This window comes from Silurus aristotelis (genome assembly GCF_946808225.1).
Source record: "Silurus aristotelis genome assembly, chromosome: 1".
Lineage (NCBI taxonomy): Eukaryota > Metazoa > Chordata > Actinopteri > Siluriformes > Siluridae > Silurus > Silurus aristotelis.
This window is the reverse complement of record NC_139574.1, coordinates 36,211,533-36,226,120: the sequence shown is the minus strand read 5'-3', so window position 1 is coordinate 36,226,120 and position 14,588 is coordinate 36,211,533. Positions and strand designations below refer to the sequence as shown.

General features: G+C 38.5%; 1 protein-coding gene across 1 annotated transcript; it reads right to left on the bottom strand.

Annotated features, from left to right (window-relative positions):
* Nucleotides 1-965: 965 nt before the first annotated feature.
* klhl38b (kelch-like family member 38b) lies at nucleotides 966-4,111 on the bottom strand. The gene is made up of 4 exons (XM_083537720.1): nucleotides 3,895-4,111; nucleotides 1,639-2,992; nucleotides 1,440-1,545; nucleotides 966-1,356 (listed from the first exon to the last, which is right to left on the bottom strand). The coding sequence occupies exons 1-4, from the start codon at nucleotides 3,918-3,920 to the stop codon at nucleotides 1,061-1,063; spliced, it is 1,782 nt and encodes a 593-aa protein (XP_083393846.1). The 5' UTR covers nucleotides 3,921-4,111; the 3' UTR covers nucleotides 966-1,060.
* Between the last annotated feature and the right edge of the window lie 10,477 nt (nucleotides 4,112-14,588).

Sequence of the window (14,588 nt, the reverse complement as noted above, 5' to 3'; positions counted from 1 at the left end):
CTTTCACCAAGAAAATATGGTGTGTGTGTATATATACACATCTTCTCTCCTGTTCTCCATCTTACATAAGTTCTTCTGAAAACTCATCCTTTTTGTGAGCATCTAACTGCCTCTTATCCTTGCTCCATTCCTGTACTAGCTTTTACTATTTTGAAAGATGACTGATGATAAATCGCTTGTTGTAAAATGTAAATATCAAATGTGGACCACATAACGGCTTCTAGTCATTCATTGTTCAATTCTTGTGTGCATAGTAACAAAAGGAACATGTAAGAGTTTAAAAAAAAACATAAAAGACTAGCTGTTACCAGACTTTTGACAGTCTCTTGCTTATTAACAGTTTCTTATAAATGGAAATAAGATACAGAAACTCATAAGATTTCCAAAATAAATCACAAGACATATTTTATTTCTTACATTGTAATGATAAGGTGTGCTTTGTTACATTTAAAAATAGTAAACCAAAAATATTACACTGAAATGTCTATAAAATGTGAAAAATAACATAATACCAGAAAAGCATCTCATATTTCAGCAAGGTTTCAGAACTCAATAAAAAAAATAAAACTTAAATCACGCAGTATGGAATTTGATTAAAGAGCTACAGACTTTGTTGATAGGAAACAATGGAGACTGTAGGAATGTTTTGTATAAAGGTATGTGATGTATGAAAGCGTTCACTGCAAAGTGATAGCCATTAAAGGATGGCTAGCTAAACTAATCAACTTGTGTACATACCTATTAACAGTAGGTTTTAACAGAAATGGAAAAACAAGTTGCCGAGTTGTCTTGCTCGGTGATTATGTTACAAGGAGTTAATTAAATAATTAAATAATGCTGCTCTTTTTTGCATATTTACAATATCATACAATCGAGTTCTACATAACTAGAACAACTGTTTTATTTACCATAGATGATCCTGTAAAATAATAATAAAAAAAAAATAGACCATGCAGATTCGTGTATGTGTCTTAGTCATTGAAAGCGGTTTATTTATAGACAAAGCTTTCAATGACCAACAATATCTGTACACTGAGCTAAATACTGAGCAGCATTATAATCATATTATTGTGGGAAAGGGCTTGTGTGAGAGACACACCATTGGAACTGAGCCATGGTCGAATAGTTTAAAAGGCAAAGTGCCTTTTGATGTCCATGCATCTGTCTCTGGGTCATAGCATTCAAAGCTGTCTGAATCCTGGACATCATCATGGCTGTTAATGTATCGGCCCCCAGTGACATATAGCTTATTGTTGATGGCTGTCGCTGAGTGATGCATCCTTTTCTCTTTCATATTCTTACATTTAATAAATCTGTTCGCTTTGATGTCGTATGCCACCATTCGTCTCATATAGCCTGTGAAAGGAAAACGTTTTTAGATTGAGCAACTCGAAGCAAATGAGCAAATCTATCATTCTTAATTCAATTACTCAGCATACCTCCGATAATGTAAATTTTCCCATCAATAACTGAAGCAGGAGCACAAACATTCTTCACCATTCTGTTTTCCATTTTACACCAATGATTTCTTCCAATGTGGTACACCTATGTGAACATAAAATGTAGTGCCAAACCAGTTTTCAAATGATCTACAATGTGTACATTTCAACTGGTATGGCAGATCTTTAGTAACCTTACCTGAATCATTCTAACTGGATTCTGTATGGCATCTTCCCCACCAAATACATAGATTCTCTGGTCGTATGCTGCTACAGCAGGGTGCTGAACTGCTTCTGGCATTGGAGCCATGGACTCCCATAAGTTGAACATGGTATTGTATCTCTCCAGCCCATTGGAGATCTGTCTGTCACTTGTAATGCCACCTAAAACAAAGATGAACTGCAGATAGGAGATGCTCTGGTGGCCAAATCTTGGCACCAGCATGGGCTCTGCAACCCTCCACTGATTCATTTTTATGGAGAGCGTGTAAACTGTGGCAGTAGGTACACCAGCTCCTCCCACGGTCATGGTGAGACCTCCCAGAACATAGAGGATACTATGCATGCAGACGTAGGAGGCACGGTACAGTCTTACGGGTAACTTAGCCAGCCATTGCCAGCACTCTGTCTGCTCATCAAACAGCAATGCATCACGAGATGTGCACTCGTTGTTTTTACGACCACCAACAACCACTAGGGCTTCTTTACAAGCACGTCGCCGTGGAGCAGTCCAGAGTGGTTGCAGTTCACCTGGACAATGGGACCCAACAGAAAAGAGGAGATGTCTGACTGATTCAATGATCTCAGTACAAAGGGAGGAGGACTGCACTAATGGGTCACTGGCAATGAACTGGAAGAGGTAGGAGGGATGGATATGCCGTAGCCTCACCTTTTGGAAAAGGTCATGAATAGCCCCTTGACGAGCAAAAGGGTCATGATGGATCCAAGCGAGGAGAATTTCAAACACCCTCTCCTCTTCAGCACACAGTTGGTCATCTTCTAAGTATGCCACCAACTCTTTTAGGGAAAGATCACAAAAATCCTCACTCGCCACGACATCAGAGAAGCTTGTCACAGCCATTTCTCGAGCTTTCTGCTGCAAACTGGTGCAGTGCAGAATCTCTGAAAGACGGATCATGCTCAGACAATTATTTGGCCTGAGCTGGGCCTGCAAGAAGGAAGAGCAGGCTTCAAATAATCGCTCATAATTTAGCATTGCTGCAGCTTGCATCAGAGGGACGACTGATTCCATTTTAATACTAATGGCTCCTGTGTAAACATAGTCCACAATGGTGTCCAGGACATTATAGGGAACTCCCTGAATATCCACCCGGGCCTGCTGTCTTTCACGAAAGTTGCTGCAGAACATAGCATGAAAGTAGGGACTGCTAGACACCAGGACATTACGGTGGCAGGGGATCTCATTGCCATCACAAACTAGGACAACATCTGTGAGGATATGCTCCTTTCTCAAGATGTTCAGCTGCATAAGGAGGCTGGACAACAGCTCTTTGTCCTTATAGTGTAGGACCTCCATTAATGCATCATTTAAGCTGTCGGTAAAAAGAGACGGCAAATTAAACATCCACCACATTACACTGCACCACAGTATTATTATTTTTAGGACTAAGATTTATTATATTTTCCCATGATGTAATTTATATCTCTGGGGGAATAGTTCATGAATTTATGATACATAGTATATGGTATCAGTCAGTTGTTGTCCTGTAAGTAGTGATTATTGAATAATATTTATAAGAAAACGAATTAAACTCCAATGTTAATGTCGGTTAATAATCGTTTCAACCCAGTCAGGGTCATGGTGGATTGGGAGAATATGCTAAGAATACTGTGTGTAGCAAATATCCTGGATGGCACATCTGTCCATTGCAAGGCACCAGGCACATTCGATCACACTCATTCACACTTTAATTGATCTTATTCAATTCACTTATTAGTTTTAAAGGTGGAAAAAAACTAAGAATACAGGGACATGGACATTGGGGGTACTCGCACAAAAGCTCGCACAAACTGGACGTGTGGAGAGGAAATGGAACAGCTATACAGCTTTTGCCATTATACTTTAAATTTTAATGCTTGCATTATTATGCAAGACTAATTAACCAAGTCCATGTACAAGGAGATATTGAGAATATTTATCATTTGTCAACAATGTTTTTACAATATTTCCAAATGTATCAATGTTCTTGCAAAAGGACAGTCCACCTTTTATTTATACTTTGCATGAAAGAACCAAAAATATTACTAATATAATATTCATTGAACAAAGCATGTTAGTTTCTTACACTATGTTAGTCCCCAATTCAGAACAGTGAATGCAAATAGCAATAGAAATGTAGCATTACAGATGTTGCCGTAGACAATTAATCCAATAGCTGTATCTACAGATGCCTATTGAGATCTAAATTGTCAGTTAGTCAGTCAGTCATCTTACCTGGTTTTAGCAAGTGTGTAACACATCCTGTGGGTTTTTTTCGATTCTGCTTTAGTATAACTAAAGCTTATCCAGGAGTAGCCAAATCTATCACTTGAGTTTTCTGGGGTCTCTTAATGAAACAGTAGCGGATGGAGGTTTATAGGACGGATCATGCTCTGTTGTTTGTTGTCAAGCTTTCCCTCCATGAGGCTCTGTGTACATTCCATTCACCCTAAAAATAGAAAATGTTTCTGCCTCAGTAAGAGCTTCAGCTTCTCTTACTAACACCAGCATGTGACGCCCCCCCTTTTCCCCCTCTTTTATTTTCCAACGTACAAACTTCTTCCCTGTTTACATAGAGCACTAAAGTTTTTGTACACGGAATACCCCCTCCTTCTGTTCCTACGCAGGGTTCAGTGTGTTACAGCAGCCGAATTAGAAGAAAACAAGGGGAGATTATGAGAAGAGGTCGGATTGTTGAGACACTATGTACATATCCCATAAATCTGATGTCGGGTCAATGGATAAAAAGTCGAGGACATTTCAAATAAAAAAATACAGCATACTATGTACTTTACAGCACATTGAAAATCTTCCTTTGCATATCCCAGCGATGTTAGGAAGCTGGGGTCAGAGCACAGAGTCAGCCATGATACAGCACCCCTGGAGCACAGAGGGTTGAGGGCCTTGCTAAAGGGCCCAAGAGTGGCAGCTGGGCAGTACTGGGGCTTGAAACCCCAACCCACTTATCAGTAACCCTGAACCTTTAACCACTGAGCTATCACTTCCCCATTACCACTTCTAGGAACCGGGAAACATTCGAGTAAAATGTATATCTGATCCAATCTTAAAAGACAACCATGGCAATAGATGCTGTTAGTTTAATCCCTACTTTGTGCCAGGCCAGTACATTTACATTTATATTTACTGCATCTGGCAGATGCCCTTTATTCAGAGAGGTCTACAATTATCTCACTTTATATAAGCGAACAGTTGAGGGTTAAAGGCCTTGCTCAAGGGTTCAGCAATTGCAGTTTGATGGGTCTGAAATTGACCACTTCACACATTTGGACCAAAATACATATTGGGAAAGTATTTTAAAATTCTGAGCAAGGTGTTGGGTGTCCAATGGAACAGCACAGCATGTGATATACACGCAGCACTTGCTTAATATCTGTAGAGTGTTTTGACACTGTGAATAAACATGGACCAGGATATCATATTTCACTTTCCAGCCTGTGTACTATGCATTTTTATGTAAGATCACGGCCCCGAGACCTGTTGCCCACTACAGACTGTGCAAGGAGTTACCAGGTGTGTAACCAGAGGGGTCAACATGTAACCTTAGTAAAACTTTCCTGCTAATAATAAACACGCAGATAAATATCTAGATTCCTTTTAGCGCAAATGAGGCAACAGAGGACAAAGTCCTTAAGATAACATAAAGAAACATCGAGAGGATCCAAATTGCAATTAAATTTATTCTGGGCAACGACTGATAATGGAATGATGTTTATTACTTTATACAGTTATATAGAAAGATGAAGGAAAACTCAGTTTTAGGATGTTTAATTTGGCATATTGTGTATATGTCTTGGAACGTGCAAAGGATTATCTTCAGTTTTTCGGAAATGCAGGTCTATGTTATGCAGGAGAGATTTATCATTGAAGCAGGAAGGAATGTTGATATTTGGCTCTTCTTTAAGTATTTAGCTGAGATTATAAACAGCAATGGAATAGTGTTCATAACATGGAGAACAGCTACAAGGGTATTATGTAGCTGAAAAAAGAATACTGTTCTTTTTTAACTTTTACAACAAAAAAAGAGGAAATGTGATAGATTTTTAGATAGGGAAGGGGATGAAGCTGAATATGGAATTAATGATGTTTCTCTTGAACAACATGCAGTTGCAATCTATATAAAGCAGGGGTCACCAACATGGTGCCCACGGGCACCAGGTCGCCCGCAAAGACCACATGAGTTCTCCGCAGGCCTTTTCTAAAAATAGCTCACCATAGTGCCACTTACCAGTGAGCTGCATCAAATTTTTTTTGTTGCTATTCTTTTTTAAACAACACCTGCATTGTATATTGATATTTATCTGTTTCCTACCTGGTTAAATCATTGTTGATAATTATTGTGAAAAATCATTAACATGATCAGTGTCTTCACATAGACGAATATCATTCATTATTGTAAAATAGTATAATTATTGTATAATAACATTATAATTAAAGGTAAATTGAGCAAATTTGTTATTTCAGAAGTGTGTATTAAACTGGTAGCCCTTTACACCTTTATAATCGGTACCCAAGAAGTAGCTCTCAGTTTCAAAAAGGTTGGTGACCCCTGATATAAAGTATTAAATAGTTTGAAAGGCCTACGTTACATAACAAATTAGTTCCATTTCTATATATATATCTTTTAAAACTTAGAAAGCCAGTACTTGAGATAAAACAATACTTTGGATGACCCACTTTTATTATATAATGCAGGCTAAAATCCATGCTCTGTGCATTTGATAAACATAAAGCAACTGGTGTGACACAGTGTGCAGTGTGAATTCAGGGTTGAATGTTGAATAGTAGTTATTACACTACAATATCATGTTGATTTGTGTGTGGATCTGGACTATAACTTCAGCCTTAACTTGCCAATGTGTTCATTAATACCCTGGTAGTAGAACCTTGGATATCACCTTCATTCATTTACACACCTCATCAATATTACCTTTTTTTTGTCTCTCTGATAAACCACTTCCATTATTAACACCTGCATGAATAACTATCTTGATGCAGGTTGTTTTGATGTAATAACAGTGTGGTCTCATGGTTTTTAATGCTTTTCCTTGCTTCCTACACAAATGATTAAACGAATAAACTTAAACCTTATCTTGAATAACACACACACACACACACACACACACACACACACACACACACACACACACACACACACACACACACACACACACACACAGACACACACACACACACACACACGCACACACAAATACATACACAACACACAAACCCACATACCAGTCTGGCTTTTGTGTTTACATGAGGAAACCTTTGCCACCATGAACATTTCTGAAGTTGATAAATTGGAATATGAAATGTTTCAAATTCTGAGTGAGAAAAGGCTCAGCAGCGCCATCTAGTGCATAAAAATGATAGGTCACTTGTTTTAGTTAATACAGTATAAAAAAGTCAAATAATAAAAATAAATAAAAAAAAGTAATAATAATAAAAGTAAATAATAATAATAATAATAATAATAATAATAATATCACTGAATATATTTTCATCACCATTACAAAGCAGAACTTTACATTACAGTATATAAAGCAATGTCAATATAGTTTATACTTTTTCTGAACAAGGACATCTGTCACCAGTGGAGTTTTTTACACACACAAAGACAAAGCCATTATAAGAATGTATAAAAGTGTAAGTTTATTGCTTATAAGTTTGTTCCTTATAATTGTTTATCCCTGATGTGTGAGCCAGTATCAACCGTGGCAAGGAAAAACTCCCTTAGATGATACGAGGAAGAAACCTTGAGAGGAACCAGAGTATCTCATCTCTCTTTTTATATATTTTTTTTACGTTTTTATATTTTATATAACGATCATGGTATCCTGAAGCTCTGTTTATAACACATTTAGAACTAGCAATACTTAACATGAGCTGTATCTGTTCATCATATGAGAAGACTGACTTCCAATAGTGCAAAATGACTATACATCCTCAAACTAGGTATTTGCTGCACTCTCTGGTTTGATTTTCTCCCACAATTCCTCCACCTTGTCACATTCAAAAATCTAGGAATACCAGCAAGGAAACCGAGCCAGCAGGAGGTTTACCACTTTAACCAGTGCTGGAAAATTGTCTGTACTGCTCTCAATCTACATTAATCTTGTATCCAGACAACTTCCATGTCACTGCCCTCCCTCTCATTCACACACATGTACTCTGTCTTACTCTTACTGACTTTCACTGCTAAGAATCTAATAATGAATCAATTAGGATTGAATTTCAACAACAGTAGTATGCCATTTTGGCAACCAGCTTCCCTCTTCTCTGATGTAGGTATAGAAAACAGGACCATTTTTTTTTTGCAAGGAGACAATGTCTAGGCATTTCCAAGTCAGTGTTCAACAAATTAGTTTCAAGTAGCTGAATGAGACCACTTGTTCTCATCATGTTTTTTTTGAAAACAGGAAATTAATGTTACACTGATACACTGTCCATATGTAACAGGGATATATGTTTAAACCATCCATAAACATCAGTATGGTTTCTGTGGTTAAGTCCTGATAATAAATGAATTGGGTACTTACAATTGTGTGTGTATGAGTGTGTAAAAGGTTGTGGATTCACCCAGACCAAGATATTTAAACATCACAATCTTTCTTATACAATTAACTGCTCCAATGACAGCAACCTCTCATGGATCCGTACTTACATTTATTTGAAAAGTCTTCTCACACTACTACACAATGCTGAAACGGCACAATGATCCCGAGTTTCTTAATAATATTCTGAACAGGCTTTCCACTGACACACACACACACACACACACACACACACACACACACACACACACACACACACACACACACACACACACACACACACACACACACACACACACCAGTCCATCTAAAGGGCATTTGTTATTGAATTCATTTATTCTAAGCCAAGTGCAATCAAACAGTATATGGCAATTGTTAAAACACACACACGCACGCACGCACGCACGCACGCACGCACGCACACACACACACACACACACACACACACACACACACACACACACACACACACACACACACACACTAACATAATGCACCTCTTCTTACAGAATTGATTGTGCAAAAAAAAAAAAATGTCAAAGCACAATATTTACACCCTGGCTCACACCTTCCTGCAGTGGCAAATGAATGTAACCGATTTTATCTGTATCTTTAACAAAGGAATTATTAGAGACTTTTCCTTGCCAGTTATACTGCATGGTCAAAGCTTTGTTACTGTTCAGTCATGAAAGCCTGCAAGATGTAGAGAGATGTATGCTTTTCCAGTTTTTAACATACAGAATTCAACCCAGCTACAACAATGCAGTAACACGAGTGTTAGTTTTTGGTTAAGCTCAGCTTCAAATTGACAAGAACAAATCTTATAATATTACATGAAAAAAAGGCATAAGAATCATGTGTATATGTGAAAATAGGAAACATCAGTCAGTTTGTCGCATGTCAAAATGAAGAATGTGGAGAATGAAGGTGTTACCCTTTAGTACAAATTTCACAAATTCAAGGAAATTGCTGAGTCCAGTTATGCAGATTTTTGTCTCTTTTTTTTCTCTGTCCCAGTATATTCTTTTGGTTATGGAGCTCATCTGTTGGATCAGGCCAACAGATCAGGCCACACGTGCCAGCCTTCACTCCCCACGTGCATCAATGAGCCTTGGTTATATATATGAGAAATGGACCATGGAGCAATGGAAGAGCTGGTCTGATAAATCATGTTTTGTTTTAGATCATGTGGATGACTGCAAGTTTGTCTATCTTGGATCTTATTTCGAACCTGGATCGAATATTGGAAGAATGTGGAAGCACTGTAATGCTCTGAGCAGTGTACCCATTGTTGATTTAATCTCCAAATTCACCAGACCTCAATCCAATTCAGTAGGACAGTGCAGTCCATTAAGGCACAACATGACTTAAGGGATCTGCTGGTAATCGGTGCCAGATTCAACAGCACACTGTTAGAGTCTATTTTTTGGCTTAACAGAACATTTTTTACAGAACAATCCAGGTCTACAAAAAATTAAGCAGGTGGTTTTAACATTATGGCTGATCAGAGTGTCTATCACTGTCTCGGAGAGGGAAAGGCAGATCTTAGAGTGGGTAACGTCTGTGTCAGGGAGCACCCTGCACTCCCGCCCGCACATGCCCCGCCAACACGGAGCTTCTCGCCTGATTACTAACTCGGCGCACCTGACTTCTATCAGACTCCCTCCCATATAAGCAGCTTCGCTTCCCACCAACACCATCCGTTATTGCCCTTATGGACTCAAGCTGTCAGCTCTACGATTCCCTTTCTGCTGCCAGTTTTGCTTGCTATTTCGACACGCTACTTTCGATACAGCCCCTTTGCTTTCGCCGCTTCGCTCCGGGTTTCTGTTCTGGTTGTGTGAGTGCTCATTGGACTTTACATCATCTGTCATTAAAACCCTGGTTTTGCACAGCTCCGCTTTCCGCCTCGTCCGTGCGTAACAGTCTGTACATGAGGAATATTTCCCATGCAAAAGCTGAGACAAACAAAAACAGTAAAAATTCTTCAGAAAACAGTATAAATGCTGCTCAACTGATTCATGGCTTATGCAGATGCAACTCTTTGACCTATCACAAGCTCTCAGGCATTTTACTCTATCCGACATGAAGAAGTGCTGAATGCTACTTTCATTTCTTTAATCCATGACAGGGTCTTAAACACACAGTATTTTTTGTATTACAAATATAAATACATTATTATATGTCATCTATTCGTTGTGCACAGTATCTTCTTATGTTTTCTTTTTTAAACAAAATTATGGTTATAAGCTAAGCTGAAAGAAGCACTAATTAGGAGCCCTACTTACATCCAGGTGTACATGGATTAAGTGGCACCATCTTCTGATGTATTTTGTAAAGTGTTCAATTAGGACTGGCGCACAGGATCACTCCACTTTTATCTTTCGGTTCCTTTTATGCACTCATTTGTGATCTTTCTTCCAATATCCACTTTGAACAAAATCATCCTGTGTTGACTCAAGTGGAAATGACCTCTGACAAATTATTACAAATAGGCCACGAATCAGCATCTTCATCAAGGCCTCAAATGCTGTATAGACATACTCCAAAAACACAAAAAAGAATTGCACTATAATGTAACACACTGTTGCAATGACATAAACAAAAACAGCACTATTCAAACCAACCAGTGTCACAACCAGTCAAGTCAAGTTTATTTCTATAGCGCTTTTCACAACGGACATTGTCTCAAAGCAGATTTACAGAATTTAACAGTGAATGGTGTGTGTTTATCCCTAATGAGCAGCCGTGGCGACTGTGGCAAGGAAAAACTTACCAGACTCAAAAGAGGAACCCATCCTCATTCAGGTGATATCAAGAGTGTGATTATAGTCTTTAAACAATACAGAACACTGGAGAGTGAGAACTAACATGAGTACCGCAGTGTGTGATTATGAGTAATGTCCTTTCTACAGTCTTATACAGTCATTCGAGGTTATAGAACCAGGAGCAATACTAAGCAAATCATAAAATAGCTCAACATTTGCGATCATCATAGATCCAACTCCAGCTTCTCCATGCCAGAGCCTTTAAACACTCAAAGAAGTCCAATGTCCAATGAACCAACCAGTGACACTGTAGATAACACAAACCAGAAACACCTTGGATTAATAGTATGGAATGGGAATACAGGAAACAATGCGAGTAAATTACACACATTGAAAAACAAAGTAGAATCTCATGCATAACCTCACTATATATTTAACCGTCAGAATATTATATATTATTCAAATCTCATATACATATACAAATCTCAAATGTCATCCAGTCTACAATGTGAAACGCATCACATCAGGGCACACTTTATATTTTGGTTCAAACAGTTCTCAAGGAAATGTAGCAAACCATTATAAACAAATTTGAACAAAGTTGTCCTTGTTACCTAATATTCAAGGATTTCTTTTTTATAATATGACCTGTACAGAATGTTCCATTACCTTACTACTGATGACGTTGTCTTGCAAGGTTGCTTGTATTAAGACCCAACTACTGAAGCGTGATGGAAGAAATGTCAGTTGAAAATGATGAAAATAAATTTGAGGATAATGTTTTGCGATTTTAGCTTTCAGTTATATTTGTTAATAGTGAATCTTAAGAAAGAAATTCAAGATTTCTTTGTGGTACAGTAGGATCTGGAAGTCTGCTCCTCTAGAGGTCAGTATAGGATGAAATAATATAAAATAAAAACCTTCGCTTTGTTCATATTACTCATATAGCTCTTCAATAATACATACAACCCCTTGCTCTATGCTCTATCATATTACTCTTTAAATAGTTAAAACTGTTGGATACTTTAAAAGCTTCTATGTAAAATTATTTCTGATAAGAAACCTAATGACATTTCAGATAAGACTGTAGGATGTAAAACCAGTAGATATTTGAAATGCTGTATAATGTATCAGCTGCAATTAAAATATTACTATCATTCCATGAACATTTAGAAACCTTGTGCTTAACTACTTGTGCTTGCGACCAACTGAACCCTGACTTGTTTTATGTAATTATCCTCCTGCACATAAAACCGTGCAAAAACTGATCAAGAACAGTTAACGTTCACATCAGACCTCAGAATGTGGGCATGGTTGTTTGTACCAGATGGGCTGGTTTGAATATTTCAGGAAACTACGGATCTCATGTGATTTGCATAATAGTCTCCAGCGATTACGAAGAATATTGTAAGGGAAAAAAAAAACATTAAACATAAAGTGAAAGCCACATTTGTGGGTACAAATTGTGGGTAGAAGGTTCAAATAGATAGGTCTGGTGTAGTTTCGTTGAACCTGTGTCCAATGTTGGGTTCGAAGACGCTCTTCCTAATTTTGCATTAATTAAGTGACCATAGACTTTCTTTTACCTTAAAACAATCTAGTAATTCTCTTCTGACCTCTCTCATAAACTCTCACTGAGGAGAGAGCTAAACATTGGAAATGTATTACCTGGTCTGATGAATCCCTGTACAGGTGATCCTATTACAATGGCTAGTAATTACTTACTTGAAATACAATAACCTGAACCTGAAATCATAAGGGGGATAACACCCCGTGGATCTTCCCACTTCATCCAGGCCTGCCTCTGGATAGTGTTCTCTTTGACTGGAGGCCACTCTGTGCAGCTGGGGAAGGTTTGTCATCAACGCCTTGGGTGGTTCCATGAAATTCCGGAGTAAGAACGGGAGCTTTGAGGATGGATTGGACTGTAGTTGTTGTCAACAGTCTCCTACACTGACTCAGAAATACATTTCGCTTTTGATCATCATCACTGTACCCGCAACATTGTATACCTGCCACAAATGGACATTCGGTGTAACCCAGATGAGGATGGGTTCCCTCTTGAGTCTGGTTCGTCTCAAGGTTTCTTCCTTATGCCATCTCGGGGAGTTTTTCCTTGCCACAGTCGCCAGTCGCCACCGGCTTGCTCATCAGGGACAAACTTACTCATAAAGCACATATTCATTTTTAATCACCACATTATCTGTGTAAAGCTGCTTTGAGACAATGTTCATTGTTAAAAGCGCTATACAAATAAAAATGAATTTAATTGAATTGAACACAATACCATTAAAAAGGGGTGGGTGAGTTACAGACAATGCTGGGAAGCTTCAGGCCAGCTGATACCTAGTCTGCCTCTTTTCCATGTGCACCACTGGTGGGCTTTACGTAGAGACGCTCCCCTAAAGAGATACCCACCAAGTGCTTCCAGCAATAATCCATCTTTGATGAAGAGCAGTAGACTTTAGGACCGTTCACCAGTAAAGGGGGGAATTAAGGGGCTTACTTTTAGCTGCTTAAAATTCTTTTAATGCAGCCAAAGTGAGAGCAAGGAAAACAAAAACCACTCTGTGTCACATTTTCTTTCATTTTTTCCCTCACATGTGCTGGTGGTTAACGCTGCATGTGGCCATATTTTTTCTGTGACTCATTTTGAAAGCTGTCAGTATCAAATGTCACAAATTTACATTAGTGAAATGTCAGGTGGTTTCAAATCCCCCCCAGTTTACTCATCAGGACAATGGTACAGAGTGTGAGGATCTTTTTTAACACATTGCTGGAGCTTAAGACTCTACTATAAAACTCACAGGGTGTAGATGGTGTCAGTCATTTATCATTTATGTGTCAAACTTGAGACTTCAGTATACGCATGAATGCAGGACTGTTTTTGTGCTCTCGACTCACACCAGTGCAGATAATACGAAACTGAAAGAGCTCTCTATAGTGCACGTGTCGTTCAACAACCTCCCCTATGTAGGTGTAGACATAAACGGCTAGAAGAGGCCTAGGAGAGGCAAATCTGATGAAAAAAATATTGATTAGAAAATGTAGTTTGCTGAGCAAAGAACAGAACGTAAATGTAAATAATCAGCCAATACAATCTCTTTAAATATAAATTAAAGTTCGGCGCTGGGGTTCTGTGAGGTGGAATATTGCGATGGGTGCTCAGCATGATAATGAGACACAGAGACATGCCTCACAGCAACACCTAGTGCAGGTCTTTCAGCGCGAGTAAACAAAGCGAACTCTCTGGCCAACTGTTAGGGGGGTTTGATTAAAAACTGGTGCACATACCTCCAGGTGGGCTCAGTGCAGGTGACAGAATGACAGATGAGTGCAATGACATGTGTGCAACACATGACCTGAGATCGTAGCAGCGTATATATACACACCTGTCTACATTTATCTCTGAAAAGATCAAAAAAAGTTATTTTAAAGAGCAATACCTGTCCACTTTTACTCTGCACATTTAAAATGACTGATTTATCTCTGATTTGCATCACCAGTGATCAGAAAAGGCCACTAACATGTTAAAACATTGGCAGAAAACCAAATAGATGACCTTTCATTGTGCAGTTACGAT